General features: G+C 42.1%; 1 protein-coding gene across 2 annotated transcripts in view; it reads left to right on the forward strand.

Moving 5' to 3' along the window:
* The window catches only part of EPB41L4A (erythrocyte membrane protein band 4.1 like 4A), a 298,574-nt gene that overhangs the window by 274,036 nt on the left and 1,554 nt on the right, over positions 1-22,984 (forward strand). For both annotated transcript variants that reach the window (XM_056537472.1, XM_056537473.1), the window contains 5 exons: positions 175-252; positions 10,802-10,921; positions 12,269-12,316; positions 17,258-17,326; positions 21,549-21,659. In XM_056537472.1, the coding sequence (XP_056393447.1) occupies positions 175-252; positions 10,802-10,921; positions 12,269-12,316; positions 17,258-17,326; positions 21,549-21,659 (426 nt within the window). The remainder of the gene's footprint in view (positions 1-174; positions 253-10,801; positions 10,922-12,268; positions 12,317-17,257; positions 17,327-21,548; positions 21,660-22,984) is intronic.

Here is a 22,984-nt window from a genome sequence, read left to right on the forward strand (position 1 = left end):
GAATATGGAATGTGTCATTTGGTGGCACAGTTTGGATCTCATAGATTTCTGTAAGTATCACAACTTTGGAGCTTATACCGAACTATAGTGCATTAGGTATAGGTCTGGGAATTTGAAGTTAATGCTTCTAATAAAGTCCCTGTACTGCTTTCTCTTTGTCCTAAAATTCTTCAGGTCACGATCACGTTGTAATACCAGTAGCGGTAGTGAGTCTGAAAACTGCAACAGGGAACATCGCAAAAAACGGAACAGGTAAACGTTGAACTTATGTCCATCTTGTCCTTTGAATTAAAGGGTACCTCTCATCAAAAAAACTTTTGTTATATTATAGATTAATGTATGCAGAATAACTTTACAATTGCATGTTATTAAAAAATATGCTTCTTTCTATTTAATTTTCCACTTTGAAGAAATGACCACTAGGGGTCTCCCTACCGGTCCTGGCAGCAAGCATTTCAGACTCATGCTGGAGTCCTAAACACTACGAGCTGCCAGTCTGCTTTGTTCACAAAGGAGAACACTCAGAGCTGGCAGCCTGCTTTGTTCACAGCCTGTTTGGCTGTGAACAAAGCAGGCTGGCAGCTCTGAGTGTTTAGGACTCCAGCATGAGTCAGAAATGCTTGCTGATAGGACTGATCGGGAAAAATACAATAGAAAGAAGCATATTTTTCATTAACATGCTATTGGAGTTATTCAACATTCATTATTCTAAAATATATCAAAAGTTTATTTGATGAGAGGTACCCTTTAATCCCTTTACCTTGATATATGTCACTTTTATTGTTTAATGTGTGTTTTTTTTTTTTTTTTTTAGTTTACCAAATTTGCATATTTTGCATAGGACTTCATAATACTAACAACCCTGTATGTTTGTTTAAAGCTAAATGCATAGTTTTGCATCATCATTTGCTTAAAGGGGTGTATCAACTTTGATACATATCCATTACACCAGTGTTTCCCAACCAGGGTGCCTCCAGCTGTTTCAAAACTACAACCCCCAGCATGTCCGGACAGCCTTCGGCTGTCCGGGCATGCTGGGAGTTGTAGTTTTGCAACAGCTGGAAGCACCCTGGTTGGGAAACACTGCTCTATACACCATAGGGGATATGTGTCTGGCATCCCAGTCCCACTTAGAAATGGAATGGCAAGTAGTAGGTGTGTGCCTGTAGGTGTCTGTGGATCTGCCCGAAATTATGCGCGGCTCCATGAATGACAGTAAATAGAGCTATTTTGTTATGAGGTGATAGGACACTTCTAATATTAGTATAATTATTAGTGATAGTATAAGTTAAAATACCCTTTTAAGTAAATTATGCACGTGTCACCTATCTTGTGGATAGGGGGTAAGTATTGTAACTTGGAATACTACTTTAATTGAATATTATATTAGTATTCATAATATATGTCTATTAGCAGTCATGTTTCAGGAACATAGATATCTGAAACCACTGAGAAAGCAGTAAGTTGAGCTCTTCTTCATACGCTTGATCTCAGGCTGTTCCCGATGAACGCTATTTGCTATTTTTTTTTACCTTTTATGATACAATTAGTAGTTAGTAATTATAGAAATAAATTCCTTACCTAGATGACCGTTTTTTTTAAATTCTAGTTTAGGGCCAATAATAAAAAATGCTCTAATTTGTTTAAATCCAGCATTCTTTAGCTGGTGCACCTGACACCACATTTATGACTTACACCTGATGGGTCAGTAAAGATTCCTTGCCTGCCACCTAGTGGCGCAGGGAAGTAATTTTCAGTGGGACATCAACTATTGTGTGGTTACATTGTTACAGGTTGAATAGAAGATACACTTTGATATTGTTTAATTGTATATGAAATAAGTGGCTGCTGTATTTCACATGCAATTCTGAATTTTTAAGGTTTGTCTTGAAAACTGATGAGAAAGCACAGCTAATGAATGGCATGTGCCCTAAGAAAACAAGTTTTATCTTATGCCACTACTTAAAGGGGTATTCCAGGAAAAAAACTTTTTTATATATATATATCAACTGGCTCCAGAAAGTTAAACAGATTTGTAAATTACTTCTATTAAAAAATCTTAATCCTTTCAGTACTTATGAGCTTCTGAAGTTAAGGTTGTTCTTTTCTGTCTAAGTCCTGTCTGATGACACCTGTCTCGGGAAACGCCCAGTTTAGAAGAGGTTTGCTATGGGGATTTGCTTCTAAACTGGGCGTTTCTTGAGACATGTGTCATCAGAGAGCACTTAGACAGAGAAGAACAACCTTAACTTCAGAAGCTCATAAGTACTGAAAGGATTAAGATTTTTTAATAGAAGTCATTTACAAATCTGTTTAACTTTCTAGAGCCAGTTGATATATAAAACATTTTTTTTTCCTGGATAACCCCTTTAAAAACACGAATGTGAATCTGGTTTAAACAACCTGAAATTAGATGTTTGCTTCATTAATTGCCTCTATTTAATGACTCCTCAAAAACATATGACACAGACCTGTAGTCTGTAGGGGACTGGAGAGTGCAGAGAAGTAAAAAAATAAGTCATTTATTTCTATTTTACGCCGCACTGATGACAGATCTATTTCACTGCCAAACAAAATCCATCTCCAGTGCCGTAATGAATCCAGTCGGTTGAAGCAGCGTCTCACCTATTCTCTAATGTCCTCATTTATTCTCTATAGATCCTTTTTCATGCAGAGCTTGTTGGGATCAATACTTGACAATGTCACAGTAAATTAAATTACTTGGAGTAACAGGATGCCAAAGAAAGCCCTCCTCAACCTGCGCCTAATGACTATGCGGAAGCAGCTTTTCCTTATGATGCTGGTGTCTTGTCAGTAATAATACAGCTAGCCGGATAGTGTTTGCTAGTCTATAAAATCTCATTACGCTGACAGTCATTCATCATGCGGTGTTGCCAGGTTGTCTGCCGTGTTAGTAAACAGTCATCCGACTTACTGTGACATCACTGTCTCTGCTCTACAAATCGCCTAACATGGCAAAGTGTTCATAAGAAGGGGACTTGTGAACACATACTGTATATCCCAGCTATATTAAATCTACCCTATTTAATCCTGCTTCATCCCCTTGGTGACAACAGGAGGACAACTATGAAATTATTCCAAATAAAAATCTATGCTTCATTTTATTCTTACAAATGAGAACCAATGACAGGGGAATGACATAAAGCTTAGAATTCAATATCTACTCGAGTATCATTTTCTATATAAATAGGTAAATTCTGTGCTCATTGTTTTCTCATTATAATGTTAAAGCAGTTGTTGTCCTTCTAATAACTTAGAACTTAGGCTCTGTTCACACTGCCATCATGGTTCCTAGATGAAAACAACCAATGGGCCTAATTGGCTTATAATGGGGCTACGTTGGGTGCATTTGGACAGAAAGAATTACACTTCTCTTCCTATTAAATCTGAGGACAGAGAATGTGAACAGGGACCCTCTGGTGGTTGTATGAAACTACCCTTTAAAGACTTGATCAGGGCATAAGCTGTCATGTATGTGTACATTCTGTAATAAAAGAGGGAAAAAAAAGAGGGACCGCGCCTCGTGTATTACCCAAGACACAGGGTGGAATGAGAGATGGACCAAGGCACCAGCCTTTCGGTTGGCTGCTCACCTTTTGGTGGATAAAATTGCGCTTATCATCCCTGGATAGGGGTACAGTCGGAAGCTTGATCTGAATGATCTGCAAAGCCTATTGGTTCACACACATTCCTGTTCAATGAAGTGTATATAGAGAGCAAATACAACCCATACATCAGGCGATATTCCAGTTTCCAAGATAGAATAATCGTAGCCAAAGCAATGTGGCAGTTAAAGTGCCAGCAGGCACTATGTTTATTAAGTAAGAACCAATGACGCGTTTCGGAGGTAGAACCCTCCTTCCTCAGATTGGCAAATTGGAACAGCACCTGATGTATGGGTCGTATTTGCTCTCTATATCCACATGTATATATGTACAAGGATATTATAGACATGTATTACATGCAAAATACATTATACAGAACTAATGAATAGTGCCATTGTGAACCAGCTCTGGAATAATAGGGTAGAAGACTTACTAGAAGCAGCAGCATCTGTGTTTTCTATTGTCTTGCAGAAAATTATTGAAGTTCCTCTTCATGGTTGTGGATGGGCAGTAGGTGTATTCAGATCTCTTAGTGAGGTTAATAATCTGTCTTCATTACTATCTACTAAAGAAGGATTTTACTAGTGAATTAAGAGTTAGTGAACGGTCAGTGCATGAAGTAGATAAAAGGAAATGATCCATTGTCATTTAAAAGAGGCGTTACATGGTTTCTTACCTTGGCTTCTAGTATTGATCTATGGAAAAAAAGCATGACATGATGGTTATTCTTTAACAAAAATCTCTGTCATCAGTGAGAGAATGCAGGTGCTACTGCATACTACTATAAAGATTGTGAGACAGGAATGCTGGTCAGGGATCGCTATAGGATTGCAACTGGTGTTAAACAGATTTGTAAAACAGATTTGTAAATTACTTCTATTTAAAAATCTTAATCCTTCTAGTACTTATCAGCTGCTGTATACTACAGAGGAAGCTGTATAGTTCTTTTCAGTCTGACCACAGTGCTCTCTGCTTACACCTGTCTGTGTCAGGAACTGTCCAGAGTAGGAGCAAATCCCCATAGCAAACCTATCCTGCTCTGGACAGTTCCTGACATGGACAGAGGTGTCAGCAGAGAGCACTGTGGTCAGACTGAAAAGAACTATACAGCTTCCTCTGTAGTATACAGCAGCTGATAAGTACTAGAAGGATTAAGATTTTTAAATAGAAGTAATTTACAAAACTGTTTTACTTTCTAGAACGTATTGATTTGAAAGAAAAAAAAAATGTTTTCCACCAGAGTACCCCTTTCAAGAAGTGTATATCTCATACACGGAAAGCTGGTTGAGATATGGGGAAATCTAGAAATAGTTACTATCCCTGGAAAAACTTGTTAAAGGAAAACTGTCAGCTTTCTCCCCCCCCCCGCACTAACCAGCGGTACTGGCTGGTAGTGCGGATGACGCTGATCAGTTTGATGCTTACCGTACCCGGATCCGCCGCGCCGTTTGGCCTTAAACTTCTAATTTCGGGATATGCCAATGAGGTGCTAGCTGGCACCGGCCAGGCTAACTGACACTCTGACATCAGTGCCGCCGGCCGCAGTGCCGCCCAGCTCATCAGTATTCCTCCCTCCCCGCTCTGTAATGAAGAGAGAGGGGAGGAATATTGATGAGCTGGGCGGCGCCTCGGCCGGCGGCACTGACGTCAGAGTGCCAGTTAGCCTGGCCCGTGCCAGTTAGCACCTCATTAGCATATCCTGAAAATAGAAGATTAGGGCCGAACGGCGTGGTGGATGTGAGCACGGTAAGTATCAAACTGATCAGCGTCCCCCGCACTACCAGCCAGTACCGCTAAGATGACGGTTTTCCTTTAAGGACTTAAGTATGTCCGGTTTTTAGGCCTGGATTTATATGAGATGAAAGGCAGGTTAGTAGTAGAGTCTTACATTCCCTTCTTGGGCCAGTGCAGGTTTTCACTGTGGCCTAGATCAGCACAGGTGCTGAAGACAGCTTATTACTGGGCTTAGTCTGAAAGCTGAGACTGTGAGGAACCCGACCCTCTGATGACCCTGAAGGCTGCCGCCTCAAAAAGGGGACATTGTGACTGGTGTCAGTAACACATTTCTTGTCTACTTTGCTGGATGGCTGGTAGTAAACCACCTGTATAAACCAGAATTTCTGTATAGTTAGCGCTGGACAAGCAAGATTTATTTTGTGTGTTTATGCCTAAGTGTGAAGGCTGTATTTGTTTGTTTGCTAAAAAATAAAACAGGATGAGGCCTTTTTGAACCATACTCCCATGTCCTTGTCTTTGACTGCTATTTGTTGCTATTTTCCTGGCTCTACAGAGGTAATCTCTCAAAAGATACATAAAAACTAGGGATCGACCGATATCGTTTTTTTTAGGGCCGATACCGATAATCTGTGGAGGTTAGGGCCGATAGCCGATAACTTATACCAATATTCCGGTATAAGTTATCGGCTATTTATCCCCCCTCGACACCGCTGCAGAGCATTGATTTAAAGCGGGCGCTTTAAATCAATGCACTGCAGTGGCTTTTGCGGTGCCATAGGCCGCCGCCGCCACCACCACCCGCTTCTCTCCCCCTACCTGTCAGGGTGGTCCGGGCCATCCATCCTCCCTTCCTGTAGTGTCCGGCGGCATTCTGGGTGGAGGTTGAACTGGTCCGGGCTGTCCTTCTTCTCCGGGGGTCATCTTCTCCACTTCGGGCAGGCTCCGGCCTAGTACGCTGCATAGACGACACTGCGCAGTGACGCCTGTGAGCAGCGACGCACCCGACGTCACGGCGTAGCGGCGTCTATGCAGTGTACTAGGCCGGAGCCTGCCCGGAGTGGAGAAGATGACCCCCGGAAAAGGACAGCCCGGACCGGTTCACCCTCCACCCGGAATGCCGCCGGACACTACAGGAAGGAAGGATGGATGGCCCGGACCACCCCCATTACGGGTAAGTTTAATTTTTTTTTATTGACTCAGAGGGTGGGGGAGGGGCCCGTCTGGTATAGCGGTATGGGCAAAAATCCATACCGGTATATCGCCCAGCACTACGAGGGGGCGGTCGCGGTGCGGCGGGGCGGAGGGGGGGCGTTCGCGGTGTGGTGGGGGCGGTGCGGGGGGCGGGGCATTATCGGCTTATCGGCAAGGTAATTGCCGATACCGATAATGCCCAAAATCGTGATTATCGGCCGATAATATCGGCCATACCGATAATCGGTCGATCCCTAATAAAAACAACCAGGAAATAATTTAGTTGCTTAAAACCACATGACTATGAGGTTAAAGAAGCAACCTGCAAATGAGAGGAACAACCAGTTATGTGTTTCATTGGTTTCGGAAGTGTGAGGTAGGTTTTTTATTGAAATGACTGAATACAGGAACAGATCATAAATGAAGAACACATATAATAGAGAGACAGGGGCTTCAAATTTTTTTTTTCAGTAATTGCAATTAAAAACCTTAATTAAAAAGTGTGAACAAAGTCTTAGCATGCTCTTAGATAGATGAATCAAGATTGTTCGCACTTAAGAAAATTCATAAATGATAACGAATGATAGTAAAGACCAGGCTTAGAAAGACAGGCCCTAAAATTCCTGTTTAAGTTTTCTCAAAGGGGCTGACTAAGAAAAGAAAGAAAAAAAGCTTTGAAGAAATGATCCACTTTTGTCTGGTATTGCTGTTCAGCCGCATTCCCTTGATCCACAGATAATTTAGGTGAATAGTTTGGACCACAACCTTGAAAGGTTGATTCCAATGTATTTCTGTTTCTTTCTTTGACGTCTCCTTTAATCCACAGAATAATACAGCCCCAGAGAAAAGGCAGAAAGTAAGAAGCCGGTTGTATTTTGGCACAGTGTCTGAATTCTCTTTAATCTTTCATGGTCACAGCAGAAGGTTGTCATTCTGTGTTGGAGTTGTGTGAACTGAAATGTGCAATTGGATACATTAATGTCATTATAGATTGCTGGATTGCTTGTCCCTGGGAATAATTCCTGCTGGGCCATGTCACTTTTGTTTCATGTTCTTGCTGATGTCTGGATACTGGACCCCAAAAAGGTTGTGTGCACGATATTGGTACCACAGTGGCCCAGTGGTTAGCCCTGTTGCTATGCAGGGCTGTGGTGTTTATCCAACATCTGCATGGAATCTTTATGTATCTTTATGAGTTTCCACCCATACTCCCAAAAATATGCTGAGGAATGTAGATTGTGATTCCTAATGGAAGGAGAGTGCAAGATCAGTGATGACAATCTCTGCACAACGCTGTGGTGTATGCTGGCGCTATAAAAATGTGTAAAAGGAAGTTGAATCAAATATATCAATTGATTAACCCTTTAATGACCAATCGTGTACATCTACTGATAAGGAGTGCCGGCTGGGGTCACTGCTAATAGCTGTCTTAAAGGGGTGCTCCGCCCCTAGACATCTTATCCCCTATCCAAAGGATAGGGGATAAGATGTCAGATTGCCGGGGTCCCGCTACTGGGGACCCCCTGGATCTACCATGCAGCACCCACCTGTAGCAGCTTCCGGAACCGCTGGAGGTCCTCAGGCTGAGTCCATCTTGACAACCGGGACGGAAGATCGTGACGTCACGACTCCGCCTCCATGTGACGTCACACCCCGCACCTCAATGCAAGTCTATGGGAGGGGGGCGTTTCATGCTGTGTCACCCCTAAAATCTTAATGGGGTTTCATTGTGACCCACAAGTGGTTGCTGCTGTTGGGTTGTGATCACTGCCACTTTTGGGTTGGAGTGCAACACCATTTAGTTACCTCAGCTGTGATGCAATGTGATCCACAGAAAACAATGCAAGTGTTGGTCATGTGACCCAAAATTCACAGTCAAAATTGTCTTTTGTTCCAATTGTTTCAGCTAATTACAGTTACAAATAGCAGTTGTATATTTTTCATGTTTCATTCTGCTGGCAGTATACTGGCGCAACATGGACAATAATAAACGTTGTTGCAGTTTGTAATTCTGATATAAAATTTAACCCCTTAAGGACATGCGCCACAAATGTACGGCGCTGCATACCGTCACTTAGCGCACAGCGCCGTACGTTTACGGCGCAGCTGTGACGAGAGCGCAGGAGCTGCACTTGCTTCATTCCCGGCATGTCCCGGTGGCTGTCAGCAGCCGCGGACCCACAGGTAATGGCAGACATGTCTGCCAATAACCCTAAGATGCCGTGATCAATACAGATCACGGCATGTGTGGCACTTAACTCCTTAACGATGCAGGACGTTAATTTACGTCCTGTGCCGGCTCCCGTGTCATATCGGGTCGGTCCCAGGGGCCATCAATGGCCGGGACGCGTGGCTAAAACCGGACATTACCAATCGCGGTGATGCCCGGTATTAACCCTTCAGACGCGGCGATCAACTTTGAAGTTGAAAGGGAAAGCTTCCCGACAGCTCAGTGGTGCTGTTCGGAACCGCCGTGGTGAAATCACGGCATCCCGAACAGCTTGCAGGATGCGAGGAAGATCCCTGCCTGCCTCCCGCAAGTCCAATCTCCGAATGACAGCTCCATGCCTGAGATCCAGGCAGGAGCAGTCGAGCGGCGATAACACTGAAAATAAAGTGTTAATAAATGTGATTTAGCCCCTTCCCTAATAAGAATCTGAATCGCTGCGTGTGTAAATGTCCGAACTATAAAAATATATCATTAATTAAACCGCACGGTCAATGGCGTGTACGTAAAAAAATTCAAAAGTCCAAAATAGCGTATTTTTGGTCACTTTTTATACCATACAAAAATTTTTAAAAGCGATCAAAAAGTTCAATCAAAACAAAAATGGCACCGATAAAAACTTCAGATCAAGGTGCAAAATATGAGCCCTCATACATTCCCATATGCGGAAAAATAAAAAAGTTATAGGGGTCAGAATAGGACATTTTTAAACGTATTAATTTTCGTGCATGTAGTTATGATTTATTCACAGAAGTCCGACAAAATCAAACCTATATAAGTAGGGTATCATTTTAACCATATGAACCTACAGAATAAAGATAGGGTGTCATTTTTACCAAATGTACTGAGTAGAAACTGAAGCCCTAAAAATTTACAAAATTGAGTTGTTTTGTTTTCAATTTTGTCGAACAATGATTTAATTTTTTTGGGGGGGTTTCGCCGTAGATTTTTGGGTTAAATGACTGATGTCATTACAAAGTAGAATTGTTGGTGCAAAAAATAAGCCATCATATGGTTGTTTAGGTGGAAAATTGAAAGGGTTATGATTTTTAAAAGGTAAGGAGGAAAAAACATGAATGTAAAAACTGAAAAACGCTGAGTCCTTAAAGGGGTATTCCGGTGGAAAATGTTTTATTTTATTTTTATTTATTTTTTTCAATGAACTGGTGCCAGAAAGTTAAACAGATTTGTAAACTACTTCTATTTAAAAATCAAATTTTTTCAGTACTTTTAAGCAGCTGTATGCTACAGAGGAAATTATTTTTCTTTTTGAATTTCTTTTTTCTCTTGTCCACAGTGCTCTCTGAACTGTCCAGAGCAGCATATGTTTGCTATGGGTATTTTCTTCTGCTCTGGACAGTTCCTGAACAGTACAATAATAGAAATTTATGTAACCATGGGTATCATTTTAATCGTATTGACCCAGAGAATAAAGAAAAGATATAATTTTTACCGTAAAGTGTACAGCGTGAAAACGAAACCTCCCAAAATTAGTAAAATTAGGATTTTCGTTTAAATTTCCTTACACAAAAAATATTTTTGGGGGTTTACCATACATTTTAGGATAAACTGAGTGATGTCATTACAAAGTACAACTAGGCATGCAAAAAACGAGCCCTCATATGGGTCTGTGAATGGAAATATAAAAGAGTTATCGATTTTAGAAGACTGGGAGGAAAAAACGAAATACGCAAAAATAAAATTGTCCTTAAGTGTCCTTAAGGTCAAATGGGCTGTGTCATTAAGGGGTTAAAAACATTGCATACACAAAGGAAATATGCTACGTATATACCATCTTTTGGCATATAAACCCAAGGCTCAAAGATGTTTTTAGAATTTTTGCTGTTTCCTTGTTATTGAGGCTAAAATCCCCCTTTGGATTTGACAAGCTAGACTTTAGTGTCTTCAGACCTCCTGAGTAATTTTCTCTAAAACAAGCACAGCGGCAAAATTACATAGTAGCAAAAGCATTAGTCACATGATTGCACTTACACTCGCCTAAAGAATTTATTTATTGCAGGATACGGCAGGAAAATGACATGGTGGATTCTGCTCCACAGTGGGAAGCCGTTTTAAGAAGACAAAAGGAGAAGAACCAGGGTGACCCTAATTCCCGAAGGTCAAGGCATCGGTCTCGATCGTATGTTTAAGTATAACTTTACAGCTTGGTTACCACTAATGATTAAAATTACTAGTACACCTAATTGAACTTTCATTGATCTGATCAGTGATCCCGCATGGTCTAACGCTCAATGATACATAAGCTGTAAATAGCGATTATCTTCAGATAGACTAGTAAATGACTCTACATGGAATTAGGGCTACAGAGAGGGAATTATGAGTAGCCCTGAGGGCTGAGCTTTGTTCTCTTAGTTCTAGTTGTTCTTCACTATCACAAAAGCAAATGTAATTATTGATCTCCTATATGTGTCATTGTAATAAAAAGCAGATGCACACCAAATTGTTAAATGAAAAAAAAATTCATACCCTATAAGCTAACAGATTGAATGATATAAAGTGAGAGTTCTCAGTGGTTGTTACCGTCTAGTGGCTAACGAACAAGATTATATCAAATAAGACTATCTAGGGCTCTTAGTGCTTAGGCACCTATTACTACTTTATATAAACAATTTAGTAACCACCAAAATACCCTTTGAAGGTAGTCACTGATGGGCCTATTTATGGCACAGTCAGAATAAGCTGGTGCATACTGGGATTGTGGGAGCTTGGCTGTCAGCATGAAAGACAGGCTCCTGCTACAGATCAGGAGAAACCTCTGGACCTGATAGAAACCCCTTACTTTCTGCAATCAGATTGTAACCACAGAGTGTAGAGAGCAAAGATCGCTTCATAAACAATGGATGCTGGCTGCTATTAGCCATATGCGTAAATGTTCATACTATTAAAATAAAAGTTATTGATCCAGCACTGTGAAAAGCTTAAACAAAGAAAAAACTGAGCGCCAGAATTGACCAAAATCAGCAATTCTATTAACACAAAGGACCTATGGATGGAGGGTAAATTGATTCACAACTTTATTTACAACTGACCACATAAGTGGTCATTAGTACTCTGAATTTACCATCCACTGAAACCTAATTTGAAAGTAAAACATAACTTTTATTAATGTGCCTAATGTTAAAAACCCAACAGGTTGTCTTTCTATAATGTGCTCAGTGATTCTTAAAGCATGTAACTACATGCCACTAATACGTAAATTGCGGCTGCAGTCCGCAAAATTAGTTATAAGAGACCTAACTGTTGATATTTAAAACCCCCCAACGTTTCACTAATTTTTCAACCTGAATTATGGTCCAGGGTTATTACCAGAAGTTTTGGTTACCACTAAAAAGAGGTGTATAATGAATGTAAATCTCTGCGCTATTGAGATGCTGACTGCGAGCATAGAACAGATTTGCCATTAGTCTGTATACTGAACCTAGGTACTGCAATGCTTTGACTGATCAGCACTTTTTCTTTTTGTCAGGAGAAGCCCAGATGTCCAAGCAAAAGAAGCATTGTGGAAACACATTCAGTAAGGTTTCACTGTTAAAGAAAATGTTTTAAACATGTAAAATGATTTTGTTTTACTATAAAATACATTCTGATAATAATATAAAAGATGGTAGAAAAAGACCTCATGGCCCATCTAGTTTTGCCCTTATATTAAATCAGATGTAAATGGATACTTATTTACAGAAATGTCCCTCCTACAACATGTGCGCTTTCACATTTTGCCATTTTACTGCAGTTTTTTTATGCATTGTTTTTAGAAGCCAAAACAAGAGCAAATGGTAGGAGTTTTCCTATATACATCTCCTATCTGCGGAACATTTGCTTCAAAAACTGCATCAAAACAGCATACATGAAAGCACCCTTACACCCTCATTACTCACTGTCATGAACATGTATGTCATTGATCACAGTCCTCTTTGTACCAAGTATCATTCCTACAGCCCTATTTTCACGTGTCCTACTGCTCCTTACAATCCATTTTTCATAGCTTTTCCTTTGTTTTTGTTGTTTGTTCATACTGACTAAAACCAATAGTTCTAGTGGTGATAATGTTCAAAACATATTAAAAAAACATAATAATTGATATGTTCCTGCGGTTCCTGCTTATATAAGCACTGTAACCAGCAAGCCCCACAATAGTCTTGGTATTGATCACTCCTTGTTCTATTTGCTAATTTTCTGTAAAGGGGGGGGGGGGGGGGGTCAGAGTTCCACCATTTCAGTTTGCCACCTAGAAATGAATGTAGTGGCATGACCACTGTTCTACTTCCATGCATCTTCACCATAGCCAAGCAGTTCTATGGTACCTTATTCACACATGATGGATTGTATGTACTCCACCGTCATTCACCATCTCTCTACAAATAAGGATCGATTGGATCCCAAAAATTTTTTACATTATTTGCTCAGATATTGAGATATTAGCTCAGAAAGGGCCACCGCAAACACTCTCAGGGCTCTGAACAGACCTCCAAGTGAAAGGCCGGCTCCCGGACCTCCAGCCGCACTCCCTCCCCTACCTTTTCTGACCGTGAGTGCTCAGATGGAGGCGATGATAGGGACCTATTCTCCCTGGACTATGATAGATTGGCAACTGCAGTGGAAAGCAGAATCACCCGAAGTGTTCAGGCTGCTCTCACCACCACTTTGCAGTCCACATTATAGCAGCTGCAGGCGAACGTACAGAAACAGGGCCAGACGGTGGCAGAACATGGCAGCGGACTCCAGACCCTGGAGGAGGCCTCAGGTGCAGTTAACCCCCGCTCTGGAAGCTGACAACAAGCATCTCTAGGATAAAGTGGAGGATCTCGAGAACAGATCCTGCAGAAACAACTTGCGGGTGGTTGGGGTCCCTGAATCGATCCCGGCATGAGACCTCCACAGGCTGTGCGAACAGATTCTACCTCAACTACTGGGCCTCCCCCACCGCTGCCGTGTCGAACGTGCCCATCACTTAGGTCCGGACCTCCATCCCGCTCCAGAACCTGGAACACCGCCTGCCCTGATGACCTGCACTAGACCAAGGCAAGTTATTGTAAAATACCTAGACTTTACAGATAAAGTTGCTCTACTTTGGGCTTTACACCAAAAGAGAGATGGCCTTATTTTTGGGGACTTTTCAGGCCGAAGTATCTCACCACCGCAAGTTGTTTTCCACGATCTGCACTACCTTACATAGGAAACAGATACGTTTTGGCCTGGTGTATCGTGCTGTCCTTAGGGTCTACCATCCTGATGGTTGTATGTCCAAGTTCACATGGCCAGAGGAGGCAAATGAGAAGCTGGCACTATATCATTCCACGGCGCTTTGCTCTCCCCGCACGGTTGCTGATGAGGTGACTCGTTCCCCCATGCGGAGCACCACACTTCCACAGTCTTCTACCCCGGGACTTGGAGAATACGCACCTGTCTACCTGGATTATGGCCTCTCCAAAGGAACAGCGACAATGCTCCATAATGCCACTAGATGATTGATGGTCCTCAGAGACACTTTCCTGCTAATTGGTTTCTCCTGCTCTTCTCCGTTTCCTGAGGCTCTGCTGCTGGCGCCTAGCCCGTTGCCTTCTATGGCCTTGAAGATGCTCTCCAGTGATGCTGACAGGACTTGAGTTCTATGCGATACTTTCATGCAGAGTTCCATGTTCGGGGTTTGATAGTTAGGTGTACTGTTTACCTTGGTGGGCGGGGGGATTAGCAGTATAGCCACTCTTTATTAACCTGGAGTATGCCATTTCTTGACCTGGGGGATGGGGGGGGGAGCATAGGAGTGCTTAGGTAGGGGGGGTTTCCTTGTTATGAGGGAGATAATGTTACCTAAATATACCAGGGGTATATTGACAAATGCAATTTGACAACAAAAAAAAAAAAGTTATTTGCCCTCTCGTTTCATTGCTATTATACTGTGCACTTTTTTCCTACTGTCCTTTTTGAGCTCTTTGGGGACCCTGTTACACTGGTATCTGTTGCAGAGGGGAAACTGTTTATTTAAAAAAAAAAAAAAAAAAAGTCTTTCCCAGTTGAATGAATGAGAGGTTATTGGGTTAATTTGCCTTTTGCAGTGATGGGGGGTTATTGTTAGGCCTCTGTAGTTTTATTCATCCTGTATTTTCATTTTAAATAGGGGTAGCTGGAAGAGGGGCTGTTTCCTTTATATTAGATGGAGTTATTGTCCTTTTTCTATGTATGGGATCTCGCAGTACTGGGAAGAAGTGAAGTTGGAAGGAGATATGACACTTATCTTGTGGAATGTAATGGGTCTTAGGTCACCTCACAAACATAATATGATTCTTCGTCACCTGAAACGGTTCTCCCCTTATTCTCTTCTCTGCTTATGGTCCAAACGAACGATGATAACGCTTCTTTTTTTGACTCCTTGGCTTTTCAGGTCCAGAACTCTGTGGCTTTTTCCGTGATAATTGGTGGAGATTTTAATGCAGTGATGAAGATTGAAGATTTAACAGACTTTTCTCTGCCCTACCTAGAAGGCGTGATCTTTGTCTGGTTCATTGGGCCACGCAGGTCGGTCTGGTGGATTCGTGGAGACTCTTACACCCTGACTCCAGAGAGTATTTGCATTATTCCCACTCTCAGGACTCATGGTCCAGGATAGACAACTTCTTTACTTCTCCCCCTTTATCGGGACATATCTCTCATCACTGCATTGAAGATCTTGTGATATCCAATCATGCCCCTGCAATCTTACGGCTTATGGACATGGTCCCCAAGGGTTCTGACTATATATGGAAGTTCCCAATGGGGCTGGCTAGAGAGGAGAAGTTCAGGGATCTACTCAGAGGGTGGTGGATGGACCATGTTCAGAACCCCTCTTTATATTGGGAGGTGGCCAAGGCGGCACTTAGGGGGCGAATTTTGGCTTATGTCACCTCTTCCAAATGGAAAATAATGAAATATTTGTCTGAAAAAGGGGATCAATTGAGGAAGGCCTATTCCCTCTATTCCAAGGGCTGGATGGAAACAGGTGAGGATCCATTATTAGGCCTGGCTGGAGAGGAGGGAGAATTTACACAAATCACATTTTGATGCCTTATTGTTTTGTTATGGAAATAAATCTGGAAGGCTTTTGGCTAGGTTCGCAAAAGGGGCCCTTTCCGCCTATCCATATAGCTATAAATGAAAGATCTCTCCGGAGTGGGTCATTCTCATCCTCATAAGATTGTTGACATCCTGCGTGACTACTTTTCCTCTCTTTACTCTTCCTCCACCCCTAATGTTCCCCCCTCTATTGATTGGTTATTTGCAGTTGACCTACCTATTTTATCAGATGATGACCGTTTTGGTCTTAATGTAGACATTACAACTGAGGAGCTATCAAGAATTCCTCCTCGGGGAAGGCGCCGGGGCCTGACGGCTTCTCTGGTGATTTTTACAAACTATTACTACCTGACATTGTCCCTATTTTATTGGCATTGTATAATTCATTTCTCTCAGGAGCGTCTATACCGTCAATGATGAAGACAGCTTATATCCGTATTCTCTCTAAACTGAGCAAAGGCCATTCTATTCCGGATGGCTTCCGCCCGGTCTCGTTGGTCAATGTTGATCTGAAACTAATTTCCAAAATCATGGCTTACCGTCTGGCCCGGCTCCTTCCCCGCTTGATTTCTCCCGCTCAGGTTGGCTTTGTCAAGGGCCGGTCTGCTGTTACTAATGTCCGCACTGTCCTTGATGATATTCACATGCACCCGGACAAGCACCTTTTACCTGCTGTCCTTTCCATTGAAGCTGAAAAAGCATTCAACAGCGTGCGATGGGAGTGGCTCTGGGCTGTCCTATCTAAAATGGGCTTTTCTGGTGCTTTTCTATCCTACCTCCGGACTCTTTTCTTCAACCCATTATCTAGAATTTCTCTGCCAGCGTTCCTGTCGGCTCCCTTCTCTCCTCAGGGGGGTACCCAACAGGAATGCCCACTGTCCCCCCTACTGTTTAACCTGGCCATAGAACCCCTTTCTTGTTTTCTTCAATCTAATCTAGCTGTGTCGGGTATAAAGGTGTGGTCCACGGAGCTAAAGTCCGTACTGTTTGCAGATGATCTATTACTTTTTTTTTATCCTATCCCTTGGCTGACCTGGACAGGGTTTTTTTCTCTTATTGCAGGATTTTGGTGGGTCATCTGGTTTTAAAGTTAATGTGTCCAAAAGTACCCTTTTAGACCTCAATGGTGCTCTACGGGTGGGTCTCCCTTCTACTGTTAATGTCCCTGTCTTTGTCTCCTCCGATGTATGCCCCTCCCAAAAATGCAAAAAAGGCAGTGTAAAATAAGCCATAGTAAAGCTAGCAATATCATAAGAAAATATTGGTATAACAGATGCTGTAATGCTTTATACTTATGGCTTCATCCTTCAATTAGTCTCTACATTACAGTCACAATTATCAGGCGTGCAATAGCTGCATTTATATGTAATTACCCGAATATTCAGATCTGGAAATTGTTCATTTGCAGGAAGGAACTGGTCGACCCCTCAGGCTTATCTGAAGAACAATTAAAGGAAATTCCGTACATGAAGATAGAGTAAGTTAATTAACCTTAGATGCACCCGCGCTGCCGGCTGAAGGCTTCTTAAAGCAACAATACAAGAGCGAAAATCTGTCTCTTTATATGAAACTGCAGAATGCACAAGTAGACATATTGTTATATGGGCAACTTCAGGTCTAGTCAAGGCGGGTGTAGTGTTGGGAGGGACACTATAGAACACAGTAAGGCTCATTTCCACAAAATTGCCATAAAAAAAACGACATAACTGTCGCACAATTTATTTATTTATTTTTTCCTGAAAAGTCAATAGGGAATTAATAAACTACAAACGTTCTTTACATTTTTGGGTTTAGCGTTTACCCCCCCCCCCCCTTGTTTTTGGGGATAACTTGACAGTTTGCAAAAAGCAGCACTCTAAGACTATCAGGTTTTTTGCCTCAAAAACACCATAGTGGCAGCATCTACGGAGGTAAGTTGGGTATGCCAAACATCACTACTTACCTCCGTTGGCTGAACAGTATACAGCACTGCATAGCGCAGCGCTGTATACTCTCCCTGATTCTAGTGGGGCTGAGGTGTGCAGAAGTTATACATTATTTATCTCCTGCCCAGCAAGATCATACAGTAAACCAGTGATCTGTAAAGATCGCTGTTTTACTGTAACCTCTTCCTGCGCTGAGCACTATGAGCGGGCCCAGCAGGGCTTGTGCAGAGAAACTTAACTCTTTTGTAAACATACAGTAAAGTAGCAATCTATATAGATTGCTGTTTAACTGTAAGCCTTGCTTGACTAGCGCTGCTGAGGGTTATACAGTAAGGCTCCTTGGGGATTATACAGTTTAAAGCCAACTATATATATATGGTTGTATACTGTATATAGTGAGTAGAGGATTACTTACCCACCTCTGTTTCTGGACTGTCCACCTCCTGTGTAGCCCCACCTCTAGTTACAAGAGGGGAAGCTACACAGGAAGATAACAGACAGGAACAGAGGTGGTAAGTTAGGCTCTGTTCACATTGTGTGTATTAAGCATGTCTTTTTATATAATGCTGAGGGTTGTATTTTAGCAACAGCTGGGGGCTTCCTGTTAGGTTAGTACATGCATAAAGCAGTATTTCCCAATTTTTGTTTTTCTTTTCTTCTCATTTCTGATAAGAGAATGAGAAGAGAAATCAGATTTGACGATTCTGACAATGTTTTTTTTGTAATAAAAATAGTTTTTAACGTGTGTTGTGTTTTTGTAAATTTACTGTACAGGCTTAGTACAGGAAGCTGTCTCATAGAAGAGTCCATTACTAAGCCGTAGCTTAGCATTAGCCCCAAAAACAGCTATCGCCAACCACTTATTATTACGTTGGTACCCACTGCCACAGGGGGGCCAGGAAGAGCCAGTACACACAGGCCCAAAGCATTACAAATGGTGCTCCTGGGCCTAGGCGGTAACAGGCTTGCGTTATGTAGGCTGGGGATGGCCAATAACATTGGTCGATGCCCTGGTAACGTCCGGCTGTTGCTGTTTGGTTGGTATCTGGCTTATAATGAAAACAGATAGATCAGCTAGATACCGAGCAGCAACAGCTTGTAACCAGGGTGGGCGAGGTATATTGTTATTGGCCCTCCCCTGCCTAATTAACACCAACCTGTTTTTGCCTAGTCCCAGGAGTGCCATTTTTGAAGCTCCGTGCCTGTTGGCATCGGCTCTTCCCAGTACTCCTGTGGAGGTGGGTACCCAGGTTATCATTGGGAGTTAGCTGTATTTGGGGCTAACCCTCGGGTTATTAATTGACTTCCACTACTAAGCCTGTAAAGCAAATTTAAAAAATACACAACATGTTAAAAAAAAATATATATATGTATATATATATATATATATATATATATATATATTATTACAAAAAATACCCCCACAAAAAAATAACCAAACAGATGGTCATCGTCATAGTCATCAAATCCATAGTAGTCCCCTGTATACACGTACCTGAAATGAGAAGAATAGAAAAAACACAATAAATGGGTTAGTACCTTTTGGGGGCTATCTCCTTGGGAGAGCACCCATGAAGTGCATAAATAGTGTTTCCCAAACAGGGAGCCTCCAGCTGTTGCTAAATTACAACAACTAGCAATCCAAGAAAGACAAAGGCTGTCTGGGAATGCTGGAAGTTGTAGTTTTGCAACAGCTGGAGGCTCCCTGTTTGGGAAACGCTGCCATAAAGGGTTTGTTTACGTTATACATTTTTACCTTGCCTTTAAAATAGGCATGCTAAAACAGAGCCTGATTTACCACCCCCATTCCTGTCTGCCATCTTCCAGTACCACTCCGCCTATAGTGATGTCATCACTAGGGGCCGGGCTACACAGGACCAGGCTGGACAAGGAATGGAGGTGGGTAAGTGATCTTCTGCTTGCTGTATACAGAATATAGCCATCTATATAGATGGCTTTATATTGTATATCCAAAAAGGAGTTAATTACTGCCACTCAGCAGTGCTTGTTAACTCTTTCTTGCCTGGCCCATTCATGGGGCTTAGCCCAGCAAGAGGGTTACAACAAAACAGTGATCTATAAATATCGCTACTTTACTGTATGTTGACAAAAGCTACACAGCAGCGCAACTTAGCTTTTTCATTGCTGGTCTGGTGCATAGTGCTCTGCCGAGCAAGAGGTTCCAATTAAGCTGCAATCCATACTGGTTACTGTATGTTTTTGCTGGACAGGAGATATACAGTGTATAAATCCTGTCCAGCCTGAGCTGTATCCACGGCTGTATAGCTGCGGGCACAGCTCAGCACCACTAGGAGCAGGGACAGTACACAGCGCTGTGCAATGCATGAGCCCCCAACTTTTGTTTCGCTCAATGCTGAGCTTCCTCAGGAAGTTTGACCCTGCAGTGATGGATTACTCTCCTCAACTCCCCCTTTTACTGTCTAGACTAGCAAGAAAAGGGAGTAGATGAGTAATTCCCGCTTGAATAGATAGAAGAGAGGGTGTGTTCCTACATTTTTTTATGCAGTTTTTGAAACCAATGCCACAATTGGATTTATAAACTGACGTATTACTTATCTTCCATGTATGATATGCATCTGACGTTGGCTTTACATATTTCCTAAAAAACCTGAAGATGAGAGCACGCCATAACACTAGACTGCAGGATCAGACTACATACAGGCTTGGTACTTAGTCTGTTACCATGGAGACACTTTTTTTCTGCAGATTTTTAATCAACACTAATTGTAAAATTGCTTTATTGTTTATTTTATATGCCCCCCTCCATATAGCTCTATGGGAGAGCCATTCAGCTATCTTCGGCTCTCCCATAGAGCTATATGAAGGTGGTGGCCCCTGCTTCAGGCATGACGTGCCGCACTGGGGGAAGAGCCGGGGCTCCATACAGGAGATCGTGGGGGCCCCAGCACTTGGACCCCCCCAATGGGGGAAATGGCATAAAATAACAAAACAACCTATACTTACCTGACGATTGTGCTGCCTCTCTAGTGTTGCTGCTCTGCTAACCCCTGCTGGTTTCTGTTCACTTGATTTGACCATATAGGCATGTAACTGCCGAAGCCAATCACGGGCATCAGTGATTTATGACACAAGAACCCCAAGCCATTGAGCCGCTGCAGTGATCACATGGGCAGATAGGTGCATCATTACAGCAGCAAAGCCACCATCTGGAACTACTGGAGTGATGTCATCGCAAATGTATGGTGTACAGGTTAATTTGTTATTTTATGCCATTTCCTCCATTTAGTCAATTTTCTTCTGATCATGGCACACCACTTTAACCCTTGAATGTGTTGTGAGGGTTTTTAGAATCTGTAGTTTTTACTATTGAACATAAGTTGGCACTGTAGTTAAATATATTGTTAATGCTCACTGGTTTAGTGGGTAAAACTGATTAACTTACAAAACCATGCAGCTATTAACAATCTATTTAAAAACCACATTGATTTGGGGTAACACTTTATGTTGGCGTGGTTTTCTGCCATGCCATGACAGCTACATGTGAACTCAAGTGCATACCTTTCTGCAGCTCCCTTATTTATTGGAATGGTGCTTGCAGACATACAAGCACCTGCTGCAGAAACACCACTTGGATGCATGAAAAGGATCTTCATGCAGAAATTTTGCAGCACATCCACCATAAATATCAGTCTTTCCTTTAAGCTTGACCTTTCTTTTGTAAACTAGCCCTAGTTTGTAGTAACATGCATTTCTACCCCATGTAACCTGTAATATCATTTTGGTTTTGTCCAGGACTCAAGGTGACCCCATACGTATCAGACACTCTCACTCCCCCCGAAGCTTCCGCCAGTACCGGAGATCTCAGTGCTCTGATGGTGAAAGATCAGTTCTGTCTGAAGTTAAGTAAGTTCTAAAAACAGCAACCATAGAGAACAGTGACCAGCACAAAACTGTATATATTTCTGTCCCATAGAGATGTACAGTCGCATAGGGACAGTGGTCCCTGAGTCGATACAAAAAGCCCTATGAACATGAACCCTCGGAAAATACATATTCTGAATAGGTCATTAGTTCATTCCTATTCATAGAATCTAAAAACAGTAGGAGGAATTTGTTAAAACTGGTGGTTTACATGCTTGTACAGCACAATACACTGTCAAATGCTTCCACAAATCTCATATATCCGTGGCAAAAAAAAACCTAGCTGTGATATGTAATCTCTGTAGTAAATTTAGACTTACACAGAATAGTGTGGATATACATTTTTTACTTAATATTAAAGGCGTTGGCCACCTTTAACAAGTTTTTCAATAAATCAATGTGATTATAAACATATTACTTAGGCCGGGTTCACATTAGGGTTGAGCTCTGTTCAGTGAGCTCCGTCGCAGTGCATTCTAGCGACAAACAACGGCTCTGGACAGTCCATTGCACAACAGACAACAACGAAAGCTGAATGGTCCCATTGACATTGAATGCAAACCCAGTCTGAGGCTGGGTTTACACCACGTTTATGAAATTCAGTTCCCATATATGTTTCCAATGTGAAAACCGTACGGAACCGTATTGAAAACCATATGCATTGACTTTCCATTGAAAACCGTATGCCAAACGATGCATCCGGTTGTGTACGTTTTGCATCCTGTACGGTTTTGTCCCTGTACCCAAAACCGTAGCCTACCACGGTTTTTGTTCCGGGTGAAAAACCGTATGGAAACTGCATATGTTTTTTTGTTACATGGAAGTCAGTGGGAACCGTACAGAACTGTGTGTGCGTATATGTGCGTACGGTTCCGTACGGTTTTCACCATACGGTTTTTGACACCGAAAGTTTTTTTCTTGGAATTTCAATCAAACAAGTGAAACTTTATTCAAAATGGAGTGAAAAGTTAAAAACTTATACTTTTTTTTCTTAAAAACGGATGCAACCAGAAGTCATTTTTCAAACCGTATATGGGTTAAAATTTGTACACACGTTTTGATACAGTTTAGCCCGGTTTTGAGGAATCTGTTTTTCATCAAAAACCTGATACGGGAACTGTATTGCAAAAGCGTGGTGTGATCCCAGCACATAATGTCTGCAGCTCCGCTCCCGCTCTGTCTTCGGTGCCTGCATGCAGCCAGATGACTTATCGTTCATACATGACTCCCTATGGGGGAGCATGTGATGATACAGCTCCACAGCACTTGCTTGAATGCAGTGTACTGCAGTGGAGGTGACAGTTTAG

Source organism: Hyla sarda, chromosome 1 (genome assembly GCF_029499605.1).
Source record: "Hyla sarda isolate aHylSar1 chromosome 1, aHylSar1.hap1, whole genome shotgun sequence".
NCBI lineage: Eukaryota > Metazoa > Chordata > Amphibia > Anura > Hylidae > Hyla > Hyla sarda.